The sequence below is a fragment of the Pituophis catenifer genome, unplaced genomic scaffold (genome assembly GCF_029215685.1).
Source record: "Pituophis catenifer annectens isolate HBS135680 unplaced genomic scaffold, rPitCat1.0.hap2 SCAF_1, whole genome shotgun sequence".
Lineage (NCBI taxonomy): Eukaryota > Metazoa > Chordata > Lepidosauria > Squamata > Colubridae > Pituophis > Pituophis catenifer.
Window position 1 is genome coordinate 222,044,259 of NW_027256881.1, and position 13,257 is coordinate 222,057,515.

The following is a 13,257-nucleotide window of genomic DNA, read 5'->3' on the forward strand; positions in this document are numbered from 1 at the left end:
CAACAGAGATGGAGAAAAAAGTATTCTTTAAATACTGCTGTAATAAGGAGTGGTATTTTTCAGAACTTTCTCAGGCATTTTACATTCACTGTACATTTCATAGGAAATATATTGCTAATGGCCAAAATTCTGCAACATGAATTGCTTCTTTGCTTAAATAACATTTTGTGATTTATTTCCGGCTGTGGTAGTATCATTTGTAATTGTTTATACTAATTAACTGTATTATTCGAATAGTGTAAATTCTGTAGAACATTATATAAAATGAATTTAATTGATTGATACTGTAGGTGGAAAAGCAAGCTAGATTTCCCTGATCAGTGTATCAGAAAAACTTGCAGGTTTTTTTTTTTATCCATTCTAAATTTTACTGTCTTATTAGAATGTATAAGGAGTATAATATATCTCTTTCAGAGGAATTCGTAGTCTCAGCTAAACACTATACTCTAAGCAAAAATACTGTTTTAGTGGTATTTTAAACTGGTCAAAGAGCCATTGTTATTTTATTCATTATACTTTTAACATCACTTGATATACCACATGTTTTTAACAGTATATTTATTATCCTGTATTGGTGATTATTAATACCAAAACCAATTTTATTTATTTTAAAATGCAAAATTCATTTTACATAAAGATCAGTGAAGAAATTGCAAAAAGTGAACAGTTTTCATTAGCATCGGAAATGCAAGTTGTTTTTGTTTTTTTTAATAGGGATGTAAATAAGATTGCAGGCATTGGCCATTTATAACTGTGCCAAGTTCTGCATTATTTCTTGTTTATATCGTTAAGCAATATATCATTGTCATTTCCAGGTTATTTTTTATCATGTCTTTTTTTCTGCTGCTTTCAGGGTCACGGGTGAGGTGAAGCAGAATGCTACTAACACAGTGGTTTGTAAAGTACAAGGTGAATGGAATAGTATCCTTGAGTTCACTTACAGTAATGGAGAAACTAAATGTATGGATTTGTCAAAGTTGTCTGTGACACGGAAAAGGGTGCGGCCCATAGAAAAGCAAGGGCCATTCGAGTCCAGGTGAGAGAAACTGGTTTCGAAATTATCTCTTAATGGAACATATAACTTTAGACGCCTATAGTATGTAGCTCAGACTATATGATTCCCCTCATTTTCAACTGAAGATCATTATTTGACATTCCAGCATTTGTACATATGTTTTGTATGTCTGTTACAACAGGCAAGTTATGGCCTGCAAGGAGCTTTCTCCTCAGAATGCATTTAATTTTAGACTGTTGGATCTCGGAGGAGGGGTCTATGTTAGCTGCTTTTAAAGAATAAAACTGAAAGTAGTTTGTTGTCCAGAAGCTTTTTGCTCCCATTCATGAATATAAAAACCTGAATTGCACCTTCCAAATAGGCTGGAAAATTGGCTGTGCCCCTTACTGGGATGTTACTGTTTTTCTGGTGATGTACATTCCAATGTCTAATTGTTTGGAGGAGCAAGATGCAGCCCTTCGCCAAGGAAAAGCTGCTTACCCCTGTCCTAGGATTGTTCATCAATGCAACTTGTTCATTCAGTGCCACGGTCTGTTTCCAGTTGTATCTGATATATAATGGCAATAATTTACTCATCTTGATCAAGTGTGTCCAGTTGTTAAATATTGAGTTTTCCAATCTTTTTTTTTTAAGGGAGATATATCCATATAGGAAATGCAGGGATATCTTTAAGTGAGTGATAGTTTCATTCTAGTGCACATTGAAATATAACCAAAAGTTGGGCATTTCCTTGTGTCTCTCAATCCCCCTTTACATAAATCAGAGAGGAGTCATCCGTTCTCTTAATTGGGAAACTAACCACAGATACAGCTATCACATATGGCTCCTCGGTGACACCAATTATTCTTGGAACATGGGGTTTGTGGTGATCTTGAAATACAATGCTAAATTTGTCATTTTGGGTGGGGGCCTGGGGGGACATACAGTAGTTTCTTCGACATTGCAGGAGAACACTGGAAGAAATTACAGATGGGCTGCTTGTTTAGTGCTACCGTGAGATTGCAGGTGTTAGTTGGCTAGAACTTTAAAAGGTGACCTTCTAATCCAGTGTTTCTCAACTTTGGCAACTTTAAGACATGTGGTAGATATCAACTCGTAAAATTCCCCAGCCGGCATGCCTTAAAGTTGCCAAGGTTGAGAAACTGTTCTAATCCTTTGCCCTTATAATGATTGTTTGAGCTGAGATAGGTCTGAGGGGGATATTTGTAAGATCAGGGGAGCCATTAGCAAAAAAAACAAAGGATGAAACAAGTATTCATTCTGGTTTAGAGGCTCTATTTTTAGACAACAATGAAGAAGGTGACAATACCAGTTTCTGCCCCATGAGATGATAATAAGTGAATTATGAGAATGGGAAAGGACTGAGGAAAATTTAAAGGGAAGGGAAGAGTAGATAACCCATAATTTTAACCAAGAGATAAGAAAAGCTTGGAAAGAAGCAACTTCTTTTCAGTCTACTAATCATGCAATACTTGAGAATTGACAGGTTTTTTTGGTTCAAATAAATTCATGATTCCAGTAACCTAAGGACAGCAAGGGCAGGTTCCTGGAGTATTCAATAAATAATCTTTCTCGCCTCATGCCACCTTTTTACACTCACTCTGGTTGTACTCATGGTCTTGGATTTAGTAAAGGTGGCAAACAGGCTCAGCTTGAATTCCCTTCCTCCCTGTCAAATTCAGGAAACTGTGGCAACACGTGACGGAGTCCTTGAGGCAAGGGGACATCGAAAAGGCCACAGAGCATAAGAAAGCCCTTGAAGAACAGCAGCGAAATGAGGAGAGGCTCCGGATGGAGACAGGCACCCCGTGGCAGACGAAACACTTTGTTAAGGATGTAAGTAATGAAACCTAAACAGAAGAGCGGAAAGGTGAACCTTCAAGCCCCAAATAGGGCCATTGCTGCTTGCTTAGCTTTGAAATACCACGGAGGCCTCAACCACTGGTTCCCCTGTATGAGTTTCAAGACCTGCAGCAGACATGAGGGTATCTTTCCAGGAGGACACTTTCTCGCACCTATTTTTTTTATTTCTTGGCATTGCACACCGTCTGTTATCTAAACAGAAGAACAATGCAAGATAAGTTCCTTCTTCCATAGATATGAGATGGAAACTCCTCAGCCAGTGCCCGGCAGGCTTCTTCAGATATATTCAGATCCTCTTACGCTTTTTTTCCCTCTGCTCTGGACATGTTTGCATGTGCAAAGGAAGCTGAGAAGAGAGATGATGGCAGTGAGCGGGTTGCAAGCGTTGCTCTCTCTTGTTATTGCTTCTATTCCTCTTCCACCCACTGCCCCAAGTATATTTTTCCTAGCCCCAATACAGATTCACACCTCTTCTATTCGTTTTACACGTTTTCAAATGTAGCTTTGGTTCGGCTTCTTTGTAGAATCATAGCGTTGAAAAGTGTGGGAGGGGGGGGGACAGTTCCAGCAACAATCCTCTGTCCAGTGCAGGGATTTGTTTTTTAAGGCTTGTGAAGATAGATAGTTGGGCACATACTTCAGAGGGAAGCTTAGTAAATGCTTCTTTGTTTGCTTTTCTGGCTCCTCCTGAACTGAAATCTACCTTGTTGTAACCCAAGACTATTATCCCACTCTAGACGGGGTCATGGCTTTCCTCCAAGCGATATTTCTTCAGGTGACAAAGTGTGATCACCTCATTTGCCCCTTTTACCAAGGCTTATCATGCCCATTTTTCTTAGACTCTCCTAAGGTCCAGTCTTTTGCTCACCTGGTCATTCTCATAGCCCTTCCCTGCATTTTTCGTATAGTAGTTCTAGAACTGAACACAGTATTTGGGGATGAGGTTTAAGCAATGCGGAATGTAGGATAATACAATAAGTGTTCAGAGGTAGGTTTTGGTCAGCCTGGCCTGTTTACTTCAGCATTGATTCTGTAAGAATTAAAATTGATTATATATCTCAGGGGAACAGATAAAAGTATACATTAATGTGAGGAAGTTAAAAGCCAAGTTGCTAAAATTTTACCTACTTCCTATATGCACACAGCATGGACTACTTAAAATACATCACAATAACTGACATAATTCCTTGTCAAAAATTTAAGTTGACAAAATGCTCTTCTCTTTATTTCTCTTTATTTTTATTGTAAAACTGCAATATTGTAATATACTTCATCTGTCTCCTTTCTTTCACATTTATTCCCTGAATTGCTGATGGAGATTGGCAGTGGCTAAGAGAGCTCTTTAACAAGGCAGCTATGTTGATTTACAACACAAGTCCAAGTCGTTAGTGCAAGTGTAATATACTGGATAGAAAAATGTCTCAAAACTGACACTACACTACACTAGATTTCCTGCTGCTCTTTGAAGGTTCAGATAACCCCTTAGCTCTTTTAGATCGAATACAACCCATCGTTTTCTTCTGTGAGAATAAGGTCACGGTATCCTGAGTTCCAGTAACCACTTTTTTTCTGTCTCCATTCATGTCCACCAGAGGGCAGACTTCCCTTTAAGTTTTAAACTATCCACCATGGCCTACAATGTCCCAGCTTGGTCTGCTGTGGCTTTCAGCTACAGTGAATGGGAATAATCAAGTTATAGTTTGGGATCTTATGGGTTAATGATATACAAAGATACAGACTATTTGATGCTTAGGGCAACTTGTGTTTGCTGTTGGGTTAATGTGGAAACCATTCAAGTATTCAATCTGTTCTCTCTTTGCAGGGAGATGGCTGGGTTTATTATAACCCTCTCTGGAAAAGGATGCCTGCAGTACAAAATCATGAAGTGGACACTAACTAGACACATTTCTTCATAATAATTCTTCTCTTTTGTCTAATCTGTACAACTTCCAAAATGCTGTATCTTGACTATGAGTCCTTTTGGATTTTTATACAATTGCACAAAATTAAATAAGCAGAAAAAGAATAAAACTTTTAGGGCACTTTAAAGTTGTAGGAAATCAAAAGGTAGGAGAAAGGACATTTCCGGCTATGTTTCTGCTCCCTCATTTAAAAACCAACCACCTTTATCTGGTACTCAACATTTTATTTGGACATTGTCTTTTTAAGCACACTCTGCAAAAGCTGCCTAAGATTTCTTTTTAAAAACCCAACCAACCAACCAACTTAGATGCAGAGGCATTGAGAATTTGCTAGGCTATTTTGCTCCAATGGATATACATCCGGAATAAAACCTGAACAGTGTTTTTAAAATCGGGGGTTCAGTTTGCACCCATATCTGAACTACTTTAGTGCTCCTGTAAAGAGAAGCCACTTTTTTTGCTGCTTTGGATTACCCTTTGCTGAAAATCATGAAGAGGAAAACTTTTCATAGATCTGACCTTGGAATCAGTGTTATGAGATGCCTGGATCAGAACTTGATACTAATTTTTAAAGTTGTTTCTTGGAGGGCAGCGCGTGCATAGATGTGGAAGAATGGGGGATTCGTGTTAGCTACATCATATTTAAAACATTGTAGTGTAGATTAGAATTTGTTAAGTAAGAGGTTTTTTTTCCCTCCTGCCTGCAAAAAATAAAGTAAAATAAAGTGGAAGAGGAAGATGGGGCAGAGGGTAAAATTCAGACCAATTTCCAGCTGATTTTTTTTCCAGCCTCATTTCCTTTGTGAGCTGCTTGTAATTGTTTCACGCTGTAAATACCATGAAAATATTTAGTCTCCTTATAAAAGAAGATTGAGACTTGAATTATGCAACTTTTTTTTTTAATTACTTTATCTCTGCCCCTCTATCTCCTTGCTCCTTGGGTCATCAGCAAAAGTGAGTTAGTGTTCTGAGCTGTCCAGGCGAGTAATTTCCTTTCTGTTCTCTGTTCAAAGTCAAGCATTTGTATGTGCCCATCGAGTAGAAGGATTGTACCTTTAATTTTTCTATAGTACCTGAAAAGGCTTGCTTTTTTTGCTATGGGGGTGCATACAAAACCAAATGCAATCTGATATCAGGAACCCATGGTCAGGTAAATGTACCCCTTGTTTTTATATTACCAATATTTTATTGAAGTCCAAGAATTGCTGGCAATTAAGAATAGTACTGATTTATGGCTTTCATTCTTATTACTATGAGCTACCTTAATTTTTCTAAGAGTTGTGCCTTACTCTATTTCTTATGATGTAGTCTTCCAATCAGTGTATATACCATAGTCAACAAAAAACAAAACAGCCTCTCCCTTCCATCATGAAAATGTGTGCGTATGTGTGTTTGTCAAGTGCTTTTATTTTTCTTCCATACACAGGGATATATTAATATATACCCAAATGTGGTTAAATAACCACACTTGTATTCCACAAAGGCTAAAAAGAACTCAGAGGAATGAGCTGCATACAGGTTGATATTCCCTTGTATTTCTTTTTTTTTTTTGTTGTGAAATGCACTGAAACCTTAACTGTGAGTTGTGTATGATACCATGTGTGATTAACGGGGAGGGACAGAAATAAAACGATCAAAAGGAACTTTTTGTTTTCTCTGCTTTAATAATAATGAAGTAATCAGCACTGATTGTACTTGGGGTGCAGAGGGTGGATGCTAAGTTTCCTTATGGCTTTTAATTGCTGATAGTATCTCTCTTCCTCCTCCCTTTGAAAAACTCACATGCCAATTTATGGTGACTCTAGGTAATTGAATGAGATCTTGTAAGCAAGCGCTCAATTTTTAGGATCTTTAGAGTTCTGTTGAGTAACAATGTACTGTATTTTTCGGAGTATAAGACGCACCAGAGTATAAGACGCAGCTTAGTTTTTGGGGAGGAAAATAGGAAGAAAAAATCTGCCTACCAGGTATTCATCTGGCTAGCGTCCTTACTCTGGTGAGCTTCAGCACATTAGTTTGCTAGTTTTTTATCCCCTGCTTGGGGATAAAAAACAGCTTCTAAGGCACAGCTGAGAGGAAGCAGCAATGAGAAAAGCAGGCAAAGGGGGGGGTGGGATCGCTTCACCCATCTAGGGCTGAAAAAAGCTTCTAAAGAATAGCTGAGAATGGAGCAAAGCATGGAGATTGCTTCACTCACTAGCGCCTCGTTAAAGCACAGTGGAGAGTCAAAGTACAGTGGAGAGTCGGCTAGTGCCTCATTAGCGCCTAGTTAGGGCTGAAAAAAAGCTTCAAAAAAGCTACATTTGGAGTATAAGACACACCCAAATTTTCAGCCTCTTTTAGGGGGGGAAAAGGTGCATCTTATACTCTGAAAAATATGGTACTTGGAATATGTGAATGGGGAAAATGGGAAAAAATACGTCAGACAGTTCGTAATTTTAAACAAATTTATCCCAAAATAAGTTTCATCAGTTTCAATAGAACTTCATTTTGGTTACAATACGCATTGCAGACAGTCATATATATGTAAATAACTGAAACTTATGTATGTAGAAAGTTTTATGATGTAATCCAATTGTAACTCAAGCTTTATATCAGTACTGGTCCAATGGGTGCCCTGAATTCACGAGGAGAATTAAGGAACTTGGATGAGAAGGATGTTTGTGATAAAAAGTCCTAACTTCTATTTAGGGGTCTACATGAATTGGCTTGAAATTGATCATTTGTTTATGCTTCTTAAATATAAAAGAAAAAAGAATTAAAGAGCAAGCGATTCACATTTTCTTCAGTTAAAATATGGACTCTGGCTGTAATGGTGGAAAGATTGTTTCTAAGCAAAATTCACAATAAATTACTTCAGGATTGAGCTAGCAGATTTAGATTTTGGATTCATATTGGTTAACAGATTTTTTTAAAATGATGTAACAGAATAGTTCACAGCAAAGACATTGGGTTAATACATTCCAAGAAGTGATTTCTAAACCCATAGTGGCATGGTTCCTACATATGTAAGTCATAAATCATGGTTTATAAGCTGTGATGGTGGTTTTTACATGTCACATTTAAACCAAAGCCAAACTGTAGTCTGGCTTTGTGCATTATCTGAATCTGTATTAAAACTAGCAAATCTCTGAAAAGAATTTGTTTTTTAAAAAATAAGAAAGCTCAGCTTTTACAAAGTTAACTTCTTTTTAAAAAAAGTATTCTTTAGAAAAAAGATAGACTGGGTCAATATTTAGTCCATCTGGTAGAATTAATATTTAAGAAGAAAAATGTTTTAAACGCAAAAACAAATGCCTTGTGTATTAATGTATCTGCTTTAGCACAAGTGGTCTTTATTCACACAGCAAAGTTTACCTATGCAGTAGCCTTTATAGTACCACTTTCCATTCTGCTGATGTGAAATCAGCAGAGCAATTCATTCTTGGAGTCCTGTTGCATTTCACTGTACATTTTAAAAAAGTATTAAATGATTAATATTCTGTGTTGAAGGAAACCTTAATATAATCTAATATAAATGGGTCTTACACATTTTTTTATCTGTCCAGGAGACTAAATGATGGAGCTGATGATATATTTCTTGGAAGACATGCCCTATTTGTGGTTCTGTTCTGCTTTCATTTCTCTAGTCATTGGATGTTTCTGTCATTATTTTGGTTCTCATCTCTTGAACAATCCATTTTGTTTGCTTCATTGTCGATGCTGTTGTTGTTGAGAATGTCATCACAATCTGTTTGTTCCATCAAGTTGAATCGCTCTGCGACACAATGGGCTGTAAGTCTAGCTTCGGGGTCATGATCCCAGCATTCTGTGATGGTGTCGCACAGAAAATGCATTCCCTGAAATGAACAAGTAGGAAACTATTGTGTAACTTCCATTTTTAAAGCTGATCATGCTGAAAATCCATAAAAATAAGATTCCTAGATCAAACTCTTTTACTGGAAATTTCATGCAGGTAAATTTGAAATATTTAGACATTCTAATTTCATAATGGTAATTTTGTGACTAGGATTTAGTCAGTTGCACCATAAATATGGCAGGATGAGGGTTCAGTGCAAATACAGTAGCACCCATGCTTAATCGTTGCCAAGAGACATCTCGTCCATTTTCAACCTCTCTCCAGTCCCTTCCCTGGTGTAAATTTGCATTTGATAAAACTGTAATACTCAACCATTCTACAATCTTGTTCCACAATTAAAGCTACAATTTAGTTGAAAGTGCCATATTTCATTTTAAAAGACAATTGCTTGAATTCAAGACTATTCCCTCTCAACCATTCCAAAATCAGCCAGCCAATCTAACAATACAAACAAACCTTTAAATGTCCACCATCCCACCTTGACAATGACAGATCCTCATTTTGTTGTCTCCATCTTATCCCCAACTTCCTGCTAAGGCATCCTAAAGTGGTCTTCATTTATTCTGGGTTGGAAATGATGTTTTCTCTCCCCAAATGCAAAATTTCTCATGGATAATCTGGGGTGCTTCATTGACAGGTTTGGAGATAGCACCTCCAGGACCATGATCTACACTGAATTCCAACTTGAATTCATATTTTTCAATGCATGTTCTTTGGTTCCTGGATGCTGTAGGAGTCAAGGCTAAGTGGAAAGCACATGAAAGTGTCTATCTGAATGTAGAGGGCAGAAGAAATGACCACGAAGGATACAAGAAATAGCCCCTACCAAGGCAACTGTTAGATACGTGGAACTTGAGCCCAGGTTAAGAAAATAATTTGAGAAAACATCACTCAAAAGACTGGGGGGAAGCACATTTAGACTTGCAAGTTTTTGTTATTGTAATTGCTACAATAAAAGTAATGCTGACCTATCTATTTTTTTAGTCTGGTCTCCTTTGTAAAGCTGACATGGACCTGAAGCCACAGTTGAAATCAGTCTTTGAAAGTCTTCACCATCTATCTATATAAGCACGCTTGCACGTGTGTTGTATGTGCATAGATTCAAAAGCCACACTTCAGAAATGAAGAAGCAAGGCAGAGCATAAAAATACATTAAGCAAATTACAACCTATACATTATTTTGTGCTTTCAAGTCCATGTGGATTCCTAGTGACTGTCTGGAGTAGTTCCTGCAGTTTTCTTGCCAAGATTTTGTGCCTAAAGTGGGACTAGAAATGAAAGTCTCCCAAGTTTATAGCCTAGTGCCCTAACTATTGCGTGCAGAGGTGGGTTTCAGCAGGTTCTGACCAGTTCTGGAGAACCGGTAGTGGAAATTTTGAGTAGTTCAGAGAACTGGTAGTAAAAATTCTGACTGGCCCCACCCCCATCTATTCTCTGCCTCCCGAGTCCCAGCTGATCAGGTGGAAATGGGGATTTTGCAGTAACCTTCCCCTGGATGGGACAGAATGGAGATTTTACAGTATCCTTCCCCTGCCACGCCCGCCAAGCCACACCCACCAAGCCACACCCACAGAACCTGTAGTAAAAACATTTGAAACCCAACCACTGATTGCGTGCCTCTGTAAAATAATCTGCCTTATAAAATCCTCGTGTGCATATCAACTGTTCTGCCTCTAACACACAAAATAGGCTTTCAGATACACTCTGCTTCCACCTCCTAATAGTAATAGAAAGCATGAAAATGGAAAAGGGTGGCTGCACTGAGAAGGGAAGAAAAAAGAAGCAAAACTGGACAGAGATGAAGTAAGGGGCACTCATGTATTAGAGACGCGGTGGCTAAGACGCTGAGCTTGTCGATTGAAAGGTTGGCAGTTCAGCTGTTCAAATCCCTAGTGCTGCGTAACGGGGTGAGCTCCTGTTACTTTTCCCAGCTTCTGCCAACCTAGCAGTTCGAAAGCATGTAAAAAATGCAAATAGAAAAATAGGGACCACCTTTGGTGGGAAGGTAACAGCGTTCTGTGCGCCTTTGCTGTTTAGTCATGCTGGCCACATGACCACGGAGACGTCTTCGGACAGCGCTGGCTCTTCGGCTTTGAAACGGAGATGAGCACCGCCCCCTAGAGTCGGGAACGACTGGTACATATGTGCAAGGGGAACTTTTACCTTTACCTTACGAATTAGCAAAAATTTAAAATTCAGCAGGCAAATGGCTCTTTCAAAGCAGAAAGGCTAATCTTTAAAGGCAGCCAAGCGTTAATTCATAGGTACCTGGGGGTTTCCTTTGCTTATCAAATCTTCGGCTGCCTGAAGGGACTCTACTAGTCCCTACTAGGGGAAAAAAAGTGATGGAAAGAGAGGATAGTTTTGAAAGAACAGAAAAATTAAATAACTAGCTGTGCCTCACAGAATGCTGCACTCCAGCTTTTTTTTAAAAAAGGAGTCTTTGTACTAATAGCTAATTTTAGGATAGAATTTTTACAAAAAATTCTAGCCTAGATGATGAAATGATACAGATGTTATTTCTGCAGTTACATATCAGTATCAGAGAATGGCAGCAAAGCTGTCTCTTAATCAGTCATTGTAAGCAAGGCGAGTTTTCCATTTTCTTCCTTTTCAAACTGCACTTCTTTATTTTGCTTGCTGAACACAGGCTCAAACTAGCCTAAGTTCCTGCCAAAGACAACAGACACATATTCCACCTTCCCACTGTGATGTCCAGCACAACGTATCCATATTCTGCTATCATGACAGACAGTGTTTTCCCATTTGGATTATACCCAGGTTCAACATTGCAGATACAGAGCATTCAGATTGTATTCAGACCTCTTCACTTTTGTCGATTTTGTTATGCTGCAGCCTGATTCTATAGTTGTTGTAATTTATTTCCCCCCCTCAATCTATACTTGGTAACTCATAATGACAAAGTGAAAACAGAAGTTTAGAAATGTCTGTAATTGTATCAAAAAGAAAAAACTGAAATATCATATTGGCATATTTCTGTTTTTTCTTTTTTGGGGGTACTATGTCAGTGGTGGGATTCTGCCGGTTCTAGGGAGTTCGGCCAAACCGTTTGTTAAATTGCTGGCTCGCCCTGCCCCTTGCCCCGCCCCTCCGCACCACTATTTATTGCCAATAAATAGTGGTGGGCGAGGGGCGGGCGAGCCAGCAATTTAACAAACGGTTCAGTGTTTTTTTGTAATTTTATTGGCCCCTGGAGCTTCAGCATAGGCTAATTAGCCCTTGATTAGATCGGCTCTGACTCTCAGCTGATTTGCTCTCAGCTGTTTTGCTCAGGGCTCTTGCTGGAGCAGATTTTTTTCCCCCTAGCTATGCTGAAAAACGAAACTGAAAGTAAAGCAGGCTGTTGGCTTTGCTGTTGCTGCAACGTTAGAAAATTAGACAGGCAGATTTCTTTTCTTTTTCCTCACCAAAAAAGATAGGTCCAAACAATGGGAAATTTAGGGAAAAAGAGGAGAGTTCAAGATTTTAAAACACAAAAGAAAAAAAGCTCTATTTAACTAGGGAATTGTAATAATTGAGATACTATTAATTGTATATTGTGTTGAAAGCAGAAATGGTTAAGTTGTGGTTTGGAGGAATATATGGGGGAAATTATTTGGTTTATTATTATTGGTAAATATAATTAATAGATTTGTAAGAAATTGGATTGCATGGAAATAATTGGAATATTCATGTTCATATTGATTAATATACAAAAAAGGTAGTTTAACTAATCAATATAACTAATTGATTTATATTAAAATGTTGAATTTATATTAAACAACTGTAATATTACATAATTAACCAATGTGAGGATGGATATAAAAATAGATGACAATGGGAAGGGGTATAATATAGAATAGAAGGGAAAAATTGAATTTGATTAAGATTAGAGATGAGGATGAAGGGTAATATTGGTTTTTTACAAAAATAGATGAGGAATAAATATGGCAAAAAGGAAATATAGAAATTGTAAATTTAATTGAAATGACTAAACACTGTTAAAATTTGTGAACCGGCCAAATACCCTGTTCAAAGAAAATACATTGTTTGTATGTATGTTTCTAATTATTGTTATTTATTCATATTTGTTCTCTTTTATTCTTTAAAGTTTAACAATTCATTCTTTATCTTAATATCTTTATATTTGTTTGGGGTTGGCTTTCTTCCCTTTCATCTTTTTTATTGTACAGCAATCTTTCTCCTCAAACCTACCACCTCTCTCTTTTCTTTCCTTCTTACTTTCTCTTCCTCCCCCTCTTCTTCTCCTCCCTACTTCCTCTTCCTTTCTCCTTCTCCTCCTCTCTTCCTCCCTCTCTTACCCTCCCTCCTACTCTAATTTCCCTTCCCTTCCTTCATCCCTCTCTATTGCTGTATCCTTTTATGCATATGGACTACTCAGGGCTGAAAAAGTTATTTCTGACTGGTCCTCGCACTTTTGACCAGTCCTCGAACTTACGACTGTCCTCACATTTTACGTTTTTGCCCTATCTTGTCACCATGGTGAAGAGAAGCAGTTGTGAAATGAGTGACACGGTTGTTAAGAATGCTACAATGGGCATAAATGATGACCAGTCATAAGTGCGAAGACCGGTCAA

General features: G+C 38.0%; 2 protein-coding genes across 5 annotated transcripts in view; one reads left to right on the forward strand and one right to left on the reverse strand.

Annotated features, from left to right (window-relative positions):
- Positions 1 to 9,632, forward strand: part of OSBPL11 (oxysterol binding protein like 11) — a 59,802-nt gene extending 50,170 nt beyond the window's left edge. For all 4 annotated transcript variants that reach the window (XM_070949117.1, XM_070949310.1, XM_070949230.1 and 1 more), the window contains 3 exons: positions 854 to 1,036; positions 2,698 to 2,851; positions 4,701 to 9,632. In XM_070949117.1, coding sequence (XP_070805218.1) covers positions 854 to 1,036; positions 2,698 to 2,851; positions 4,701 to 4,778 — 415 coding nt within the window. In that variant the 3' untranslated portion in view covers positions 4,779 to 9,632. The remainder of the gene's footprint in view (positions 1 to 853; positions 1,037 to 2,697; positions 2,852 to 4,700) is intronic.
- TGFBR2 (transforming growth factor beta receptor 2) overlaps positions 8,383 to 13,257 on the reverse strand; it is a 54,127-nt gene continuing 49,252 nt past the window's right edge. Inside the window, exon 8 of the mRNA XM_070934426.1 lies at positions 8,383 to 8,639. Within this exon, the coding sequence (XP_070790527.1) occupies positions 8,430 to 8,639 (210 nt within the window). The 3' untranslated portion in view covers positions 8,383 to 8,429. The remainder of the gene's footprint in view (positions 8,640 to 13,257) is intronic.